At 35.6% G+C, this 15,069-nt stretch overlaps 1 protein-coding gene across 2 annotated transcripts; it reads right to left on the reverse strand.

Moving 5' to 3' along the window:
• Positions 1-9,533: 9,533 nt before the first annotated feature.
• On the reverse strand, positions 9,534-14,560 carry LOC127657979 (aquaporin-10-like). Of its 2 annotated transcripts, none has more exons than XM_052147021.1 (6): positions 14,383-14,560; positions 13,531-13,657; positions 13,053-13,190; positions 12,002-12,120; positions 11,502-11,719; positions 9,534-11,082 (listed from the first exon to the last, which is right to left on the reverse strand). In XM_052147021.1, the coding sequence occupies exons 1-6, from the start codon at positions 14,458-14,460 to the stop codon at positions 11,013-11,015; spliced, it is 750 nt and encodes a 249-aa protein (XP_052002981.1). In that variant the 5' UTR covers positions 14,461-14,560; the 3' UTR covers positions 9,534-11,012. The 2 variants fall into 2 exon arrangements, with proteins under 2 accessions (XP_052002981.1, XP_052002980.1); XM_052147020.1 differs by having other exon boundaries at positions 9,538-11,114.
• Positions 14,561-15,069: the final 509 nt, after the last annotated feature.

A 15,069-nucleotide genomic window follows, 5' to 3' on the forward strand; every position in this document is an offset into this window, starting at 1 on the left:
AATCTAATTTTAGAAGTCATGAGTAAATTATGAGAGTTTTTGGGTGAACTAATTATTTAAATACCTGCATAAACAGTGTGTAATCTCATTTTATGTACTGTAGACAATCAAACAGTACATAAAAGTACATTTCTATCTTTTTCGGCTTGGTTTTTGTCTTGTTTGATAAGTGTCTTATTAAGCAATCAAATGTGCTGATCAAAAACGCTTTTGATCAGCATTAGCTGGTTGATATGGCAGCATCTCAAAGTTTGGATAATTTAACGCGGAGGTATGGCATTAAAGTCATCCCTGCAGAGCGATGTTCTGTTGAGGATTGCACGATTGCAGTTGCTGAAGTAGTTGGATACTCTAGTATTTTGTCTGCAGCTGGAACGAATGGTGCTATAGTGGTATTTTTGAATAATGTGGAGAAAGTGAACGACATTGTTTTGAAAGGGATTGTCGTTAACAATGTGTTTACTCCGGTAATGCCTTTGGTCCAGCCGGCAAAAAGGATTACGCTTTCAACTGTACCGCCATTTATTTGGATGATATGATTGAAAGAGAATTAATGAGACATGGTTTGTTTTATACAGGTTTAGCAAATTCGTTTTATACAGGGTTACCGAAAGTGCCAGATGAAGTTAATTCTAAACTTCAGAGGCCCATTTCCACAGGAGAATTGCAGGTAGCACTGCAGAGCATGGAATGTGGCAGGGCACCTGGAATCGATGGTCTTCCCATTTACTTTTACAAGACATTTTGGTCAGTAATAAGGTATGACTTGCTTGTAGTAATCAATGAGAGTCTGGCTGATGGCTTGTTACCATTGAGTTGCAGAAGGGCAGTCATAACTCTTCTGCTGAAGAAGGGAGACTTGAAAGATATAAAGAATTGGTGACCCGTTTCACTTTTGTGTACTGATTTAAAAATGTTATCTAAGGTTTTGACAATAAGGCTGAGGGAGGTGGTTGGTCGGATCACTCATAATGATCAGACACACTGTGTGCCTAATAGGGCCATCTTTGATCAATATAATTCAGGATATTGTGGATGCCTCTTGGTTATTGGGATTAAATACTGGTTTTATATCCATAGATCAGGAAAAGGCGTTTGACCGGGTTGAGCACAGCTATCTCTGGTGTACGCTGGAGGGTTTTGGGTTCAGCTCAGGTTTTATTGCCATGATCAGGGTCTTGTATCAGGACATTGAGAGTGTATTGAAAATAAATGGTGGTTTGTGTACACCTTTTAAAATTCAAAAAGGGATCAGACAGGGATGTGCATTATCAGGAATGCTATTTGCCTTGGCAATTGAACCTCTGTTTGTGAAAATTAGAAATGGTATTGAAGGTTGGTCTATACCACACTCAAGTGAAAAAAATTAATTATCAGCATTAGAGGTCGACCGATTAATCGGCCGATTTTTTTAATTTTTTACATAATCGGCATCGGCCAATATCCACGCATATCAAGCCGATTATTAGGCAGGCGCATCTGTTGGCAGCCTAGTGTTGTTGTGGAACACGTGTTCGACGCACGCTGCCCCTAGAGTCATTTTCCAGCAGAGTGAGCAGACCTCATCCAGTGCCTAAGGAAGGAGATAAGTTCCTTGGAGAAAACCGTAAGGGTTAAATTTGTATAACTTCTTTAGATTTAATTAAAAACTTTTGATACGTTACTGCCAACTTCGGGAAAAAACGTGACAAATGCGATAGTTGACGTGACGTTCGGCTACTTTGGACATTGATAGCGTAGTTGAAGTTGCATTATCACAGCAGAAGGGTGGCTATCCTGTCACAATAAGGAAGCAAGAATTTTGCAATTACAGACAGTGAATCTGAGACTTTTCTTTGTTCTGTTTGTGTGTCTTATATTTGAAAGGGTTGTCACTCAATGCTGATAAATAAGTTATAAAAATATACCAACGCAGTATAGGCTATTGAAGGACTGGCTTTGGTAAGCTCGGACGTTATCGGTTCTGCTGTCGGTACTGGAGAAATTAAGAAAATACATTTATTATTGCTATAAAGAGAAAGTTATTTTATCTCGCCAGCCATTTCTAAGTATAATAATATGAAACCATTTGTCTGTGATGCAATTTAGCTATTCGCAGTCAGAGAGAGAGAGAGAGATAGAGATCTCTCACGCGGTGCTACAGCGAGCAAAACACAGCCCTGCTTAATGAGTGACAGAACTAAACATTCAAACATAGCCTGGTTTAGATATGTGATTATTAGTCTGATTTTATTTTAGATTTCGCCTTCCAAAGATTATAAAAAAAATATTTATACATAAGCCGCATTCTGTCTAGCACAACTTCCTTCCCTTCACAGCGGTGCACTGACATTTCTCCCTTAAGCTCAAACTTAGCGTCAGAATCAGCACGATCGGTGATTGTTGTAAAATGCAGTCTAGCTACTGTTGCTAAATTGCGGGATGCGTTTAATAATAAAAAGAGCGCAAGAGATACCGGTCCCAAGGTGGCGCGCTCCGAAACACACCGCAAAGAGACAAGCAAAGTATAGGCTACTTTGGGTTTCATGCGTCTAAACTATACACAAAAATGTCAAAACGACCGGCTTGGAGATTCAATTAAACACAGTTTATGTCTTAAATGGACGTAGTTATGGAAATAGTTGGGGAGAAAATATGCTGCATCAGGAGACTATTAGACTCGGTCTTAAAGGGGAAGCATCCTAATAAACATGTGACTATTGAGCCATTACTGCGAATCAAACAACAAAAGGCAAAGAGAAAATCACTTACAGCTCTTGAATGAATAACTTCTGCATTAATAAGCATTAATCTATCTATGATAAACTATGCAGTGTTATTTTACAATTGATTACTTTATTAGATTTCTTTTTAGACCACACCTGATCAGTAATGTTAGTAGACCTTCCTGAAATTAAATCACTGTGCCTATATAACGTTTATATTTGTGTAATATATATATATATATCTAACAAAAAGAACCGTTAAGAATACCGTTAAAGTACCGGATCGATAAGCAGTATCGGTAAGATTGTAATACCATTAAAACCTTAACGATACCCATCCCAAGTTATGCCTGTGCTTCTCTTGGATGCTGTGAATATTGGATTACGTGTCTGGATTGCCCCTTAATTAAAGCTGCATTTGGATCTCAACCTTCGTGTCTTGGAGCAGTTCGTAACACCTGCTTTATTTATTTAATATATTTGTTATACATTATTTATACAATATGTTTTTACATTATACATTTTTAATTTTAAGTGTACAAGTGCAGATTGGTCAAGTGTTCAATAAATGTATTTGTTGAGAAATGTTGTCTATCTTAAGTAATTATTTGTGTTACATTTTATCTTTTAAATAAAAGGTTCAAATAAGAGGTTAAAAACAAGCACATATCGGCCAAATATCGGCCAAAATAAATCGGCAGCATTAATCGGCCATCGGCCGACCCGGATTTCAAAAGATCGGCATCGGCCTGAAAAAAAAAACAATATCGGTCGACCTCTAATCAGCATATTCTGATGACGTCATTGTTATAATTAAAGATCAAAATTATATAATGGTGCTAAAGAAAAATATTGATGTTTTTGGCCTTATATAGTTAAGCTTTGGTATGTGGAAAATGGGTTGGAGGTCCTCCTAAATTACCAGGAGGCCTATCCTGGAAAAGTGATGAACTAAAATATCTGGGAGTTTATCTTGGGAATGATTCTATGCTACAAAACTGGGAAGGTGTTTTAGAAAAAGTAAAAGGTAAACTAGAAAAATGGAAGTGGCTTTTGCCGAAGATGTCATTTAGAAGGAGAGTTATAGTTATTAATAATTTGGTTACATCAATGTTATGGCACCGTTTGACTTGTGTTGATCCTCCTAGTGGGTTTTTGGCCAAATTACAAACCGTTATAGTAGACTTCTTCTGGAATTGATTTAACTGGATAGCCCATAGCATACTTTTTCTGCCCAAGGAGAAGGGCAGACAAGGACTTATACATCTGGCCAGCAGAAGAGCAGCTTTTCAACTATTGTTTATACAGAGATACTTGAAAGGACCAGTGGATTTGGTCTGGAGGAAAGAAGCTGACATTATTTTAAATCAAGTGAGAGGATTGAACTTGAACTCTGTACTATTTTTAACAGACTTAAGCAAACAACAGTTTAATACAGCGACTCAATTCTACAAAAGGACTTTTTAATGTCTAGCAGCTATTTAAAAAACAGAGACAAGGTTTTTTAAACATCTCTGTACTGGCTGCATGAAGAACCTCTTGTTTATGGGGTGAGGTTGGATGTGTCTTGTGAAGTCACACCAGGACTATCTCAAATCTTACATTCATCTAAAGCATTTAAGTTACGTATTTTAATGGACATTGGTGGCCCTGAACTAAGTAATGCTCAAGCTGTGGCATCTCATTTGGGAGTTCGGTCTTTACGACATGTTGGAAATGTTTTAGATTTATTAATGCAAAGGTTGACAGCAGAAGAAAAAATATTGTTGAAAGAATACTATAATGGCAAAGTGGTTCCTATTAACTCAGATCCATTTCCAGAAAATTTTATTTACTCCTGATTTAAAAGATTTGAATGTTTTTTGGGGGGAAATTGGAAAGTCTGGAGAATTTGAATTTTCAAGATAAAAACTACTGTATTGTCTTTTAAAATATATAAAAATATTTTACTGTATATTTTACAGTTAATATTTGTTAATCAATTAACACTTTATTTCTGTAGCATTTTTACAGTATTTTACTGTTAAAATTACTGACATTTTTTACAGTGTGGGGTTGGAGGATGATGTAAAACCTGTATGGAGAATCCTTTACAAACCACCATTAGAAAAGTGCACAGGTGATCTTCAGTGGAAAATACTGCACGGCATAATTGCTGTTAATGCTTTTGTGAACACTATTAATTCTAATGTGTCTGATGAGTGCCCTTTCTGTCAAATAAAATAAATAATTTTGCACTGCTTTTTAGAATGTTTAAGATTGAAGAATTTGTTTAGTGTACTTAAATTAATGTTTTTTAAACTTGGTGAAAAATGTTCTATTCAGAGCTTCATTCTTGGTCCATGAGTGGCCCAAAGACGTAAAAGTCAATTGCTAAGTTTCTTAATTGGACAAGCTAAAATAGCTTTATATTATAAGAAAAATAAAGTTAAAAGGTAGAAAAGGGCAAAAAGTTTAGATGGTTTTTAAGAATTTAGTGAAAAGTCGTTATCAGTTGATAATGATTATGAAAGTTTTTTGCAAATGGGGGGATATATTGAAGCTCTTTGCCCAGTAGTGGATGGAATGTTGTTTTTTAATTTTGTATTGAAATAAGTATTGGGTGTGGAAGAAATCATGCTATGTGGAAACACAAAAATGCAGAAAATGTGATTAGACGTGATTAGGTGTGGATGTGAGTGTATGTCTGTCTATGTGTGGCCCTGCGATGGACTGGCGACCTGTCCAGGGTGTCCCCCGCCTTTCGCCCAATGTTAGCTGGGATAGGCTCCAGCCCCCCGCGACCCTGTACACAGGATAAGCGGTTGACGATGGATGGATGGATGGATGGAGTGTGAAGTTGTTATTATGATTAAATAAAGTTGTTGTGAAAAACTCAGCTCTCTCTCTCTTTCTCACGCGTGCGCACACAAACACACACACACTTGCTGGGTTTCCATGTTTAATGGCGACTTTCCATAGACATAATGGTTTTTATACTGTACAAACTTTATATTCTATCCCCTATCTGTCCACATAACATCAAAAATGTCGGGTTTTACCATCCTTATGGGGACATTTGGTCCCCACAAAGTGATAAATACATGCTCAACCCCCCCACACACACAGAGTAATACATACAAAGCTACTCAAAGACAGACTCAAAGACAGCTAAATAAATCCGATCTGAAAGCCATTTTGAATATAAACACATACAGAGAAATGAACATGTTCACTCTGACAACAGCAATAGTGTAAAACAAGTCATTTGACTCAGCATCTCTAATTAGCATCTATAGCAGTGTGTACGCACACAAACACATTCTCTCACATGCTACATGTATGTAAAATGCACACACGGTCTGTTGCACAAGGCAAAAACCTTTCTGAATGTTCAAAGAGTGGCTCTTCGAGAGGAAAGGGCACCCAATGTTATTTATTTGTGATCATCTTTTGAGTTTTATGAGTGTGGCCACTGAATGTGTGAATTTGAAATGGAAAAAAAAAGAGAAAGAAAATCTGTCAAGACTCGATAAACTGTCAACTAAATCTAGTCAGCAACATTCACACATTAGTCAACTTTATTTGAATTTTGATTTGAAGCAGGATGTCACACTGATAGGGACGCAGCTATCAGAGTGAAAAGCTACATTATATGCTTTGACAGTCTTTAAAAGATAAGAAAACATAGCGACATTTCATTACAAAGATCACAGCGACGTTTATAGCATATAGAAACTTATTAAACTGATGATCAAGCTTATTGACGTGAGCGGATAAACAGGGACCACCGTTACCTTTGTTCAGCTCCTCCTTTTTGCTATGAGAACTTCCGACATTTCTCTGTTATCTATAAGGACATCTTCCTTCCCTTCAAGTATCCCATCGGGTTTAAGGCAACACCGGTTATATGGCTGATGCATGCGTTCCTTCACGATCAAAACAGCCTTGAAAGGGGAAAGTGTATCGGACTCATTAGGCCAGCAGCCGCTCATAGTATGATGAGGGGGGCGGGGGTGAAGGGGCGGTGTTTCCATCTGCATCTGCTTTTCCGACTTTCAGTCTTGCCACTGTTCCGAGTAGGCTAATGTTTTATATTTACTGTAAGGTGAAATCAACTGAACTCAAACATCATGCTCTCGGCACTATTTAATGTTAAAAAGAGATGTTCAACATCGCTGACGGCTGCACATTTGGTTACTTTGTGTGGTTTGAAAGAATTATGATTTTTTTATTTAATTATTTTCAGCAAATTGGTTATGTGTAGTAGAAGATTGGTGTAATTCTTTACAATGAATCATTGAGGCAGTAACCTACTATCACCATGTGCTCATTGTTTTGGTTTGTCATGTGCGCCCTCTGCTGGTCATAGTAATCCACTGTTCATTCAGGGGAGAATACTTAAAGGGATAGTTCACCCAAAAATGAAAATTCTCAACATTTACTCACCCTAAGGATTGGTTTGGAAGTTGGTATGGACATATTGCAAGAAATACATTATTCAAAATGTTTATATTAATAATACGCGATAGTATGGTGTCTATATGCACAATATTTCCTCACATCTTATTTTCTATTCCTCTGCCCCACCATATTAAATAATACTTTTTTTTAATAGCACTATTTTTATCACAAATATCTCATTTTATTTCCTGTATTTGATAGACAAAACACACTTTTCCTATCTACTCTGATGTTCTTCTCCAACGTGCAAAATAAAAAAAATTATTGGCTAAATATATGTAACACGTTGTGGGCAGAAAATATGAAACATTAGTTTAAAACGCACGCATTCTTGTGCTGACATAGACTGACTTATTTTGATGAGCTGCTTGCTTGACTCTCTCACACATGCCTAAGTCGTCAAACAAACACACACATACTAGATAAGTGCCCAGTGCACGTGCCTAAAATATTCTGGTACCTGTATCTTTATTAATTATTATATATCTTGCAACTCCTGACCAAAACTAAATTCATAATTTGGGATGCCCATTAGTTGTCTGTGCAGTTATACTAGCATTTTAAAATCCTGCTCCTCTAATCCACCCCATTACCTGGCACAGTCACTAAAAATGTAAAGGTGTCTCAAACAAGATAGCACGTAAAACCAGAATCTTCCATTGGGCCACATACAAAACTGTTTCTCACCCACACATATTATACGCTTCTGAAGACATAGAATTAACCACTAGATTCTTATCGATTACTTCTATTTCTTTTATGTGATTTTTGGAGCTACACAGATCTGATTACCATTCACTTGCACTGCATGGACCTACAGAGCTGAGATATTCTTCAAAAAATTTTTATATGTGTTCTGAAGAAGAAAGAATCGCATAGGCCTGCACATATGGGATGGCATGAGGGTGAGTAAATTATGAGAGAATTTTCATTTTGTATGTGAACTGTTGCTTTAAAACTATTAGTTTAAAGTACTGGATCTACAATACAAATGGAAATCCACCTGTGTAATCTTCAGAGAATGATTAAATAATTAATTGTACGTTAAAAGAAGTTTCATTTAAAATTTTACATCAAATTTATCCTGTTAAAGATACGTTAAGAAGATTTAAAATAAACTTAGAAGAGTCTTGTGTTTTTTGCCAATCTAATAAGGAGACTATTTTTCATTTATTTTATCACTGTATTTACACAAAACAATTTTGGTCTGATTTAGAAGAATATATAATCACAAAATTTAATGTAAACATCAGAATCAATATTTTTGATGTCATGTTATACTTTGATTTTTGTGGTTTGTCCAAAAAATTTATTTTTGTTATTCAACTGTTTATTATCCTCGGAAAATACCATATTCACAAATGTAAATGGTCTAATTCACAACCTTGTTTTAAGGGATTTCATCTGGACTTTAAATCATATTACAAAACAATAGAGAACATGCAAAACATGAAGGCTACAATAACATTTCATCTCTTGAAGGAACTGCATAATTTTTAATTTTCCCCTTCTATAATTATATTAATTGATTTGTTATTGTCCTCTGGTCTGTACATTGTACATTTAATTTTTGTTGAACAGGTTACAGTATTTGTAATGTTCTCTGTACCTATTGTCCTGTGTATTGTTCCTTAATAAAAAAAAAAAATAAAAAAAAATTGTACGTTAAAAACAAACGTGTGTGATTGGTGCATCCTGAACATCGCTGAGAAAAGTAACAGGTGTCACGTGCCTTTTATACGCTGACTTTGAAGACATCGGACATGAAAAATGATGCTGAGAATTTTTAGCAATCATTAAAATGAAAATAAAAATATATTGTAAAGTTGTATTTTTTTTTGTATATATATTTATATTGTAAATATATTATTTTCTAAGTGGTTAAATTTCCTAAATGATGGTCGGGACTTTCGATTTTCTCGATTTTCTGAAAGTTGATAAAAACAAAACAGAAGCATTTATAATTATAAGAAGTCATTATTTATACAGTATGATGATTGGGAGTGAAGACTGAATATGTAGTTGGTTGTTGTGTTGTGTGGGTCAAAAGTATCTTAAACTAATTCTGTGCGTCACAGGTTTCAGGCCATTGCACTTTCGAAGGACACAAGTGAGTTTATAGACCTATATTGCTGCTGTGAATGAGATAGCTTTCACTTCAGCAAATTGTAAATCTCCTGCATCTGATCTGAGTTCATGCCTCATTGGTTTGCCCAGACTTACTATAGCTATTTTTGAAAGAACAGATGGTGTTGGAGGGTCTATGTTGAGACCAAATAAACAACTGTTAAACTGCCTTATATTGATCAGTGCTTTTATCACCAAAACCATCATATAACAGACGATACGATTCATTCTGTATTTGCAATCATTGGGTAATTCCTTCTGTCATATGGTTGCAGTTTCTTTATTAGCACAACATTTTAGTAGATCATTAATGCAAGAGGAAATAATTCCCTGAACAGATGATATTCTAATTTTAAAAAAATCACAGGAAAGTAGATGTTGGCTTTCTGAGGATATATAATATGTGTTCCAATTCCCAACAGTTCAGAAAAGTATTTGCTTAAAAGGGGCTTCAACCTGATGCACTCTATAAACTCTTTGTTTGCATATTTGTTAATATACACATTGAAACCTCAGCAAATGAACACACTCTGATCCCCCTGTAGTTCTATGATGTAATAGGCTTTTGATGTAAGATATTGCTTCACTTACATTTGAGAGAGCAACCTGCAAATAGATTATAGAGTACAATGTGGTTATATTAAATTTCTGCAAAACAAATGGGGTTATAATTATTGGTATATTTATTAACAGAGATAAAAAAAACTAAATTACACTCATACACTAAACAATATAGGTTATGTATTAGGCTAATATAAGACACTGAATAATGTAGGACATCTAAGGTCTGTTGTGTACATTTCTTGCTCCATCACATGCAACTCTATATTAATATGACCATATTTAAATGGGCTTTTTAATGGATAAACTCTCATTTGTTGGTCTGAAGTGTTAGGGTGACAATCACAGTAAATTAATTTGCCCTATAAACAAATTATCCATTGATTCATATTCTATAGCATACATATCAATGCCGTTGACAGAAAAAGCTGTTGTTTTCTGTCATTTAATTAGTTAATAATTAGTAATTATATAAATAACACAAACAGTTGTTTAATACAAACAGTAGCCATAGTTGCAGTAGCCTGTAATGAAACATTGTGAATGCTTTAAAATATAGTCCAGTTGTTCAGCCAGCCCTCAGAATATTGGGGTGCAAAATATATTTGGCTTGAATTTGTGTATACTAAGCCACAAATAGTACATCTAACTGCCACCAGACTACCACCAAATCAGATTAAATAAAAAGGAGGTATATTTAAAAATAGTTAAAATAGGCTACTGTACATGCTATATACAAATATCTTAATTCACTCCATTACCAAGCAGTGTAATATTCCATGCAAGGGTTTAAAATGTAATATCTAAATAATAAGTTATATATCAGATCTGCAGCAGTGTGATGAAACATTTTGTCCATCCTGAGTACATTTTCGCCAGTTTTTATTTTTGGCCTTTTGCATCATTTATAGATCAGAAAGGAAATGATGGAGGGAAGAAGGGGAATGGGATCAAGAAATGCATTGAACCAGATTCAAACTCACATTGCATATAAGCACCATTGCTCAATGTGCCGCAGCATGTGCGCTAACAGTAAAGTCACTGCCCCAACTGTCCACAAGTTTTTAAAGGGAGGACAGTTTAAAGAATAACCCCTCATTTTTGTCCACATGTTGTTGGTCATTGTATTCCACAACATTTGTCTGATCTATATCCTCCTCAGATTCAGACTCAGCCTCAGGCAGATGCCACTGAATGAAAACCAGATACACGATCGTCCCCAGCACACCCCCTACCATAGGAGCCACTATTGGAATCCAGAAGAAGTAGTCATAGCATCTTTGTGTGTCACAGAAGAGGAGAGAGGTATATAAGATTACATTGTTAAGAAATTGAAAAGTTTAAATAAGAGATGTAAAAAGGCCTATACATGCAGGAGATTGGTCATATACACCTACACTTGCAGACTTCAGTGAGAAATAGGAGGTGAGTGTTTGTTACATTAATGCCCAGAGCCCTTAAGGGTAATGAACCCTTAAGCCAATGGGGCAATGTGGCTGAGGTCATTTTGAAAGAACAGTAGAGCTACAGTATGCAAAGTGAAATACACCGTGATTAGTTTTAAATGGGGATTAATAAGTTGAGCAATAACTAGTGTAAGGACAAGAGATCACAGAGCCCTTATTTTGTAGGAAATAGATATAGTTGGCTGATCTGATAACTTACTTGAAGACATCAGTCCCCCAGCCTGCAGTAAATGTGAAGAGTCGTGGACCAAGGTCACGGGCAGGGTTTATAGCTGCTCCACAGTTAGCCGACATTGACATGGAAATACCTAGGACAACAGTTGCTACAATGGGAGGGAGCAACGCCTCAGGAGCAGGAGCGTTCCTCTTATCATTCAAAGGTAGAATGCACAGCATCAGCATGGCTGTACCAACCACCTAAACATAAACATAGGCATACAAGAGACAAGAAAACAAACAACCAAACATGCATATCTGTTCGAATCTGTTGGAAATTTTTTGATGGTTGAAAATCTCTATACACATTGGATCCTTTTATAAAATTGCACAATATTATGTTGCCTAATATTGTAATATATTGCAATACAGTATTTAAATCAAATTAGATTATAAAATATTACACAGATTTACTATATAGTATTTCTACTGTGGTTGCACTAACAGAGCTCTTGACTTATATTCAGTGGCCTTTTCTCTGACCTGATCCAGGAAGTTAGTCTGCACTGAAACCACATTAGTAGGGTAAGTGGCAAAGATACTGGCTGTTTCATTAGGACCAAATACAGTCAGAACTCCCCCACTGAACTCCATGATTGCATCTTGTGGAGAAGAGAGTTAGAGAGCAGACCATAGAGAGAAGCTTGAAATGATTGTTGAGACAGGTCATTAAGTTGGTTTATGGTTTCACATACGTTCAGCGGATATTAAGTATTTCCAGGATTGGGGAGTAACGGAATACATGTAACGGGATTACGTATTTAAAATACAAAATATAAGTAACTGTATTACACCACAGTTACATTCAAAAATAATTACTTTGCGTTTTATTGTCATTTGTTTCATTTAATATTTAGTCCTTTCAGATGGAAACATTTATTCATATAAATGATGCGATCCAAAGTGCAATTGAACAGAGGAGAAACAATTTCTAATGATGTGTCACATTCATACGAGCAGACAGAGAATTACATTTGAAGCAAGTTTGGAGCAGAAGAAATAGAAATAAACAATGTGTAAATTCTCAACTTTACGATAAGCTTAAATGCTGTTACTTGCCATTCACATGCATGTTACCAGACATGATCATATTTTTTCATCATGATAATTCACGTTACAACATAATTTATTTTTCTAGTAAGACCTTTGATATTAGGGCAAAAATAGTATTCTTGATAATAATTTTTGTACTGTTTTCCTGTAAAAATATCTAAAAATCCTTAAAACATTAAATTTGATTTATCTTGATTTATAAACAACACTGCATAAGATATTTAGGTTTTTTAGAGAATGTATTTTTAATGTGTATTTTGTCTTACTGTACTGGCAGAGATTTATTGTCGAAACAAGTGAAAAAATCTACCAGTGCTGAAGAAGTAATCCAAAGTATTTTGATACATGACTGACCTTGAGTAATCTAATGGAATATGTTACCAAATTAATTTTACAGCATGTATTCTGTAATCTGTAGTGGAATACATTTCATAAGTAACCCTCCCAATCCTGAGTATTTCTTTTCAGTCCCTATTCTTACCACGGTAGATGAGATAGACAAGCCCAGAGGCGAGGTAAGCTCCTAAAAGTTGAGCCAGAGAGTAGGGTAGCAGCTTTTTCCAGGGTAGATCACCCAACACACAGAAACTCACAGACACAGCCGGGTTTAGATGAGCTCCTAACAGGGTAATATAGGAGATAACAGTGATTATATAGGAGAAAATCAGTGTATGAGAATCCTGAAAAGAGTAAGTCCATAAGGAATACTGTAGTTCAACTAAAAATGAAAATTCTGTCAACTTCTTTTAACCATTGTGTTGTTCCAAACCTGTATGACTTGCTTTCTTGTTAGCTTCAGTGACCATACACTTTCATAATGCCTAACATCTATTTTTGTGTTCCACAGAGGTGAAAACATCTTACATGTTTGGAAAAACATGAGGGTGAGTAAGTGATGACAGATTTTTTATTGTTGTGTGAGCTAACTACCTCAAATTAGTACATAACTATTTTTTTACCTGATACTCCCCTGCAGAGGTACATGGCAGACATGACACCTATAGAGAAGGCCATGTTAACAGAAAGAAACTGCCCCTTAGTGTCTCTGCTGGTTTTCACCTGAGCTGCTGCAGCACAACCAAACAGCTACATCAGGGGTAAAACATATTATTAGGCTGTATTTTATAGCTGTATAATATGATTCAGTGTGATTCTCTTTTGTAACTGCCCCCATAGTACATAGAGAATTGTCTCTTCACTGTAATTTTACTTAGTAAATATGGACTGTACCTTATTGTATATAAAAACTTCTGCTAAATTGCATGAACAAACACATGGGCAGCATAGCATATGCAACTAAAAGCACATGCTCACATTCTACGGTGGCATACAGAATCTTACGTCAGACTATTGTAAAAGTTATGCAATTTTATGGTGTAAGTAACACATATGTAAACACATTACATGAACGTTTTTTTCTACAATAACTTGTCCTGTTCCAAGACGATTTTGAGTCATAAATGGTATCATTAGATTCTACATTGTCTATTTTTCTTAGAAGCAGTGTGTATAAAAGATACAAATATATAAGGAAATATACCAGTTTTTTTTATAGTTACGAATAATAATAATGTCTAAATTCAAATGTAATGTGTAAATACTATTTTCATAAGAGCCAGCTTGTGAAAATACCAGTTTGTCTCAGTTTAAAACTAAAATGTAGTTGATTTCAACAAGTTTTAAGATTAGTTGAAAAAACACAATAAAAATAACATAAATGAAAAACATTTGGGAGAACTAAAAAGAAACTATAAATCAATATACTGTATATGCTCAAGTTTGTTTAAAGTACAATCTGTGCAAAAACTTACCAGCAGGACAAAAGTGCCGATGAACTCCCCCAAAAGCTGACGTGCCAGTACATTCTTCACCTTCATCCCCTTAATCATCTTTTTTACACAGCTAATTTGAACGTGGTCTTGAAGGTTTTATGCTTAACCCGCTGCTCTCCTGCTGTTCAGAGATACCTTATGACCTCGCTCCATCTATTAGCTTAGCTCACCTTTAAACTCTGATCTGGACTATTAGATCACAACTCCTTTATAAATCATTAATAATCAAGTGGCGCAAAAAGATAGATAGATGGATGGATGGACGGACGGACGGACGGACGGACGGACGGACGGACGGACGGACGGACAGACAGACAGACAGACAGACAGACAGACAGACAGACAGACAGACAGACAGACAGATAGATAGATAGATAGATAGATAGATAGATAGATAGATAGATAGATAGATAGATAGATAGATAGATAGATAGATATCCCAATTCTACGATAATGCAGGTTTGAATGAAAAATCTCTTAAATAGAGGGTTATTGCCTAATGGTTATGGTTCTGAACTGATAAAGCAGAGTCCACAAGTTTAATCCTTGAAAGGGGACCAGTTACTAATGCAGGAGCTGTGTTAGAGACCACTGTCACCTTTTAATCAAGGCTCAAAGCCTTGGCTGTTGTAGAATCTCTGAAATTAAAGTGTTCTTTAGATTGTT

This window comes from Xyrauchen texanus, chromosome 17, assembly GCF_025860055.1.
Source record: "Xyrauchen texanus isolate HMW12.3.18 chromosome 17, RBS_HiC_50CHRs, whole genome shotgun sequence".
NCBI classification, from domain to species: domain Eukaryota; kingdom Metazoa; phylum Chordata; class Actinopteri; order Cypriniformes; family Catostomidae; genus Xyrauchen; species Xyrauchen texanus.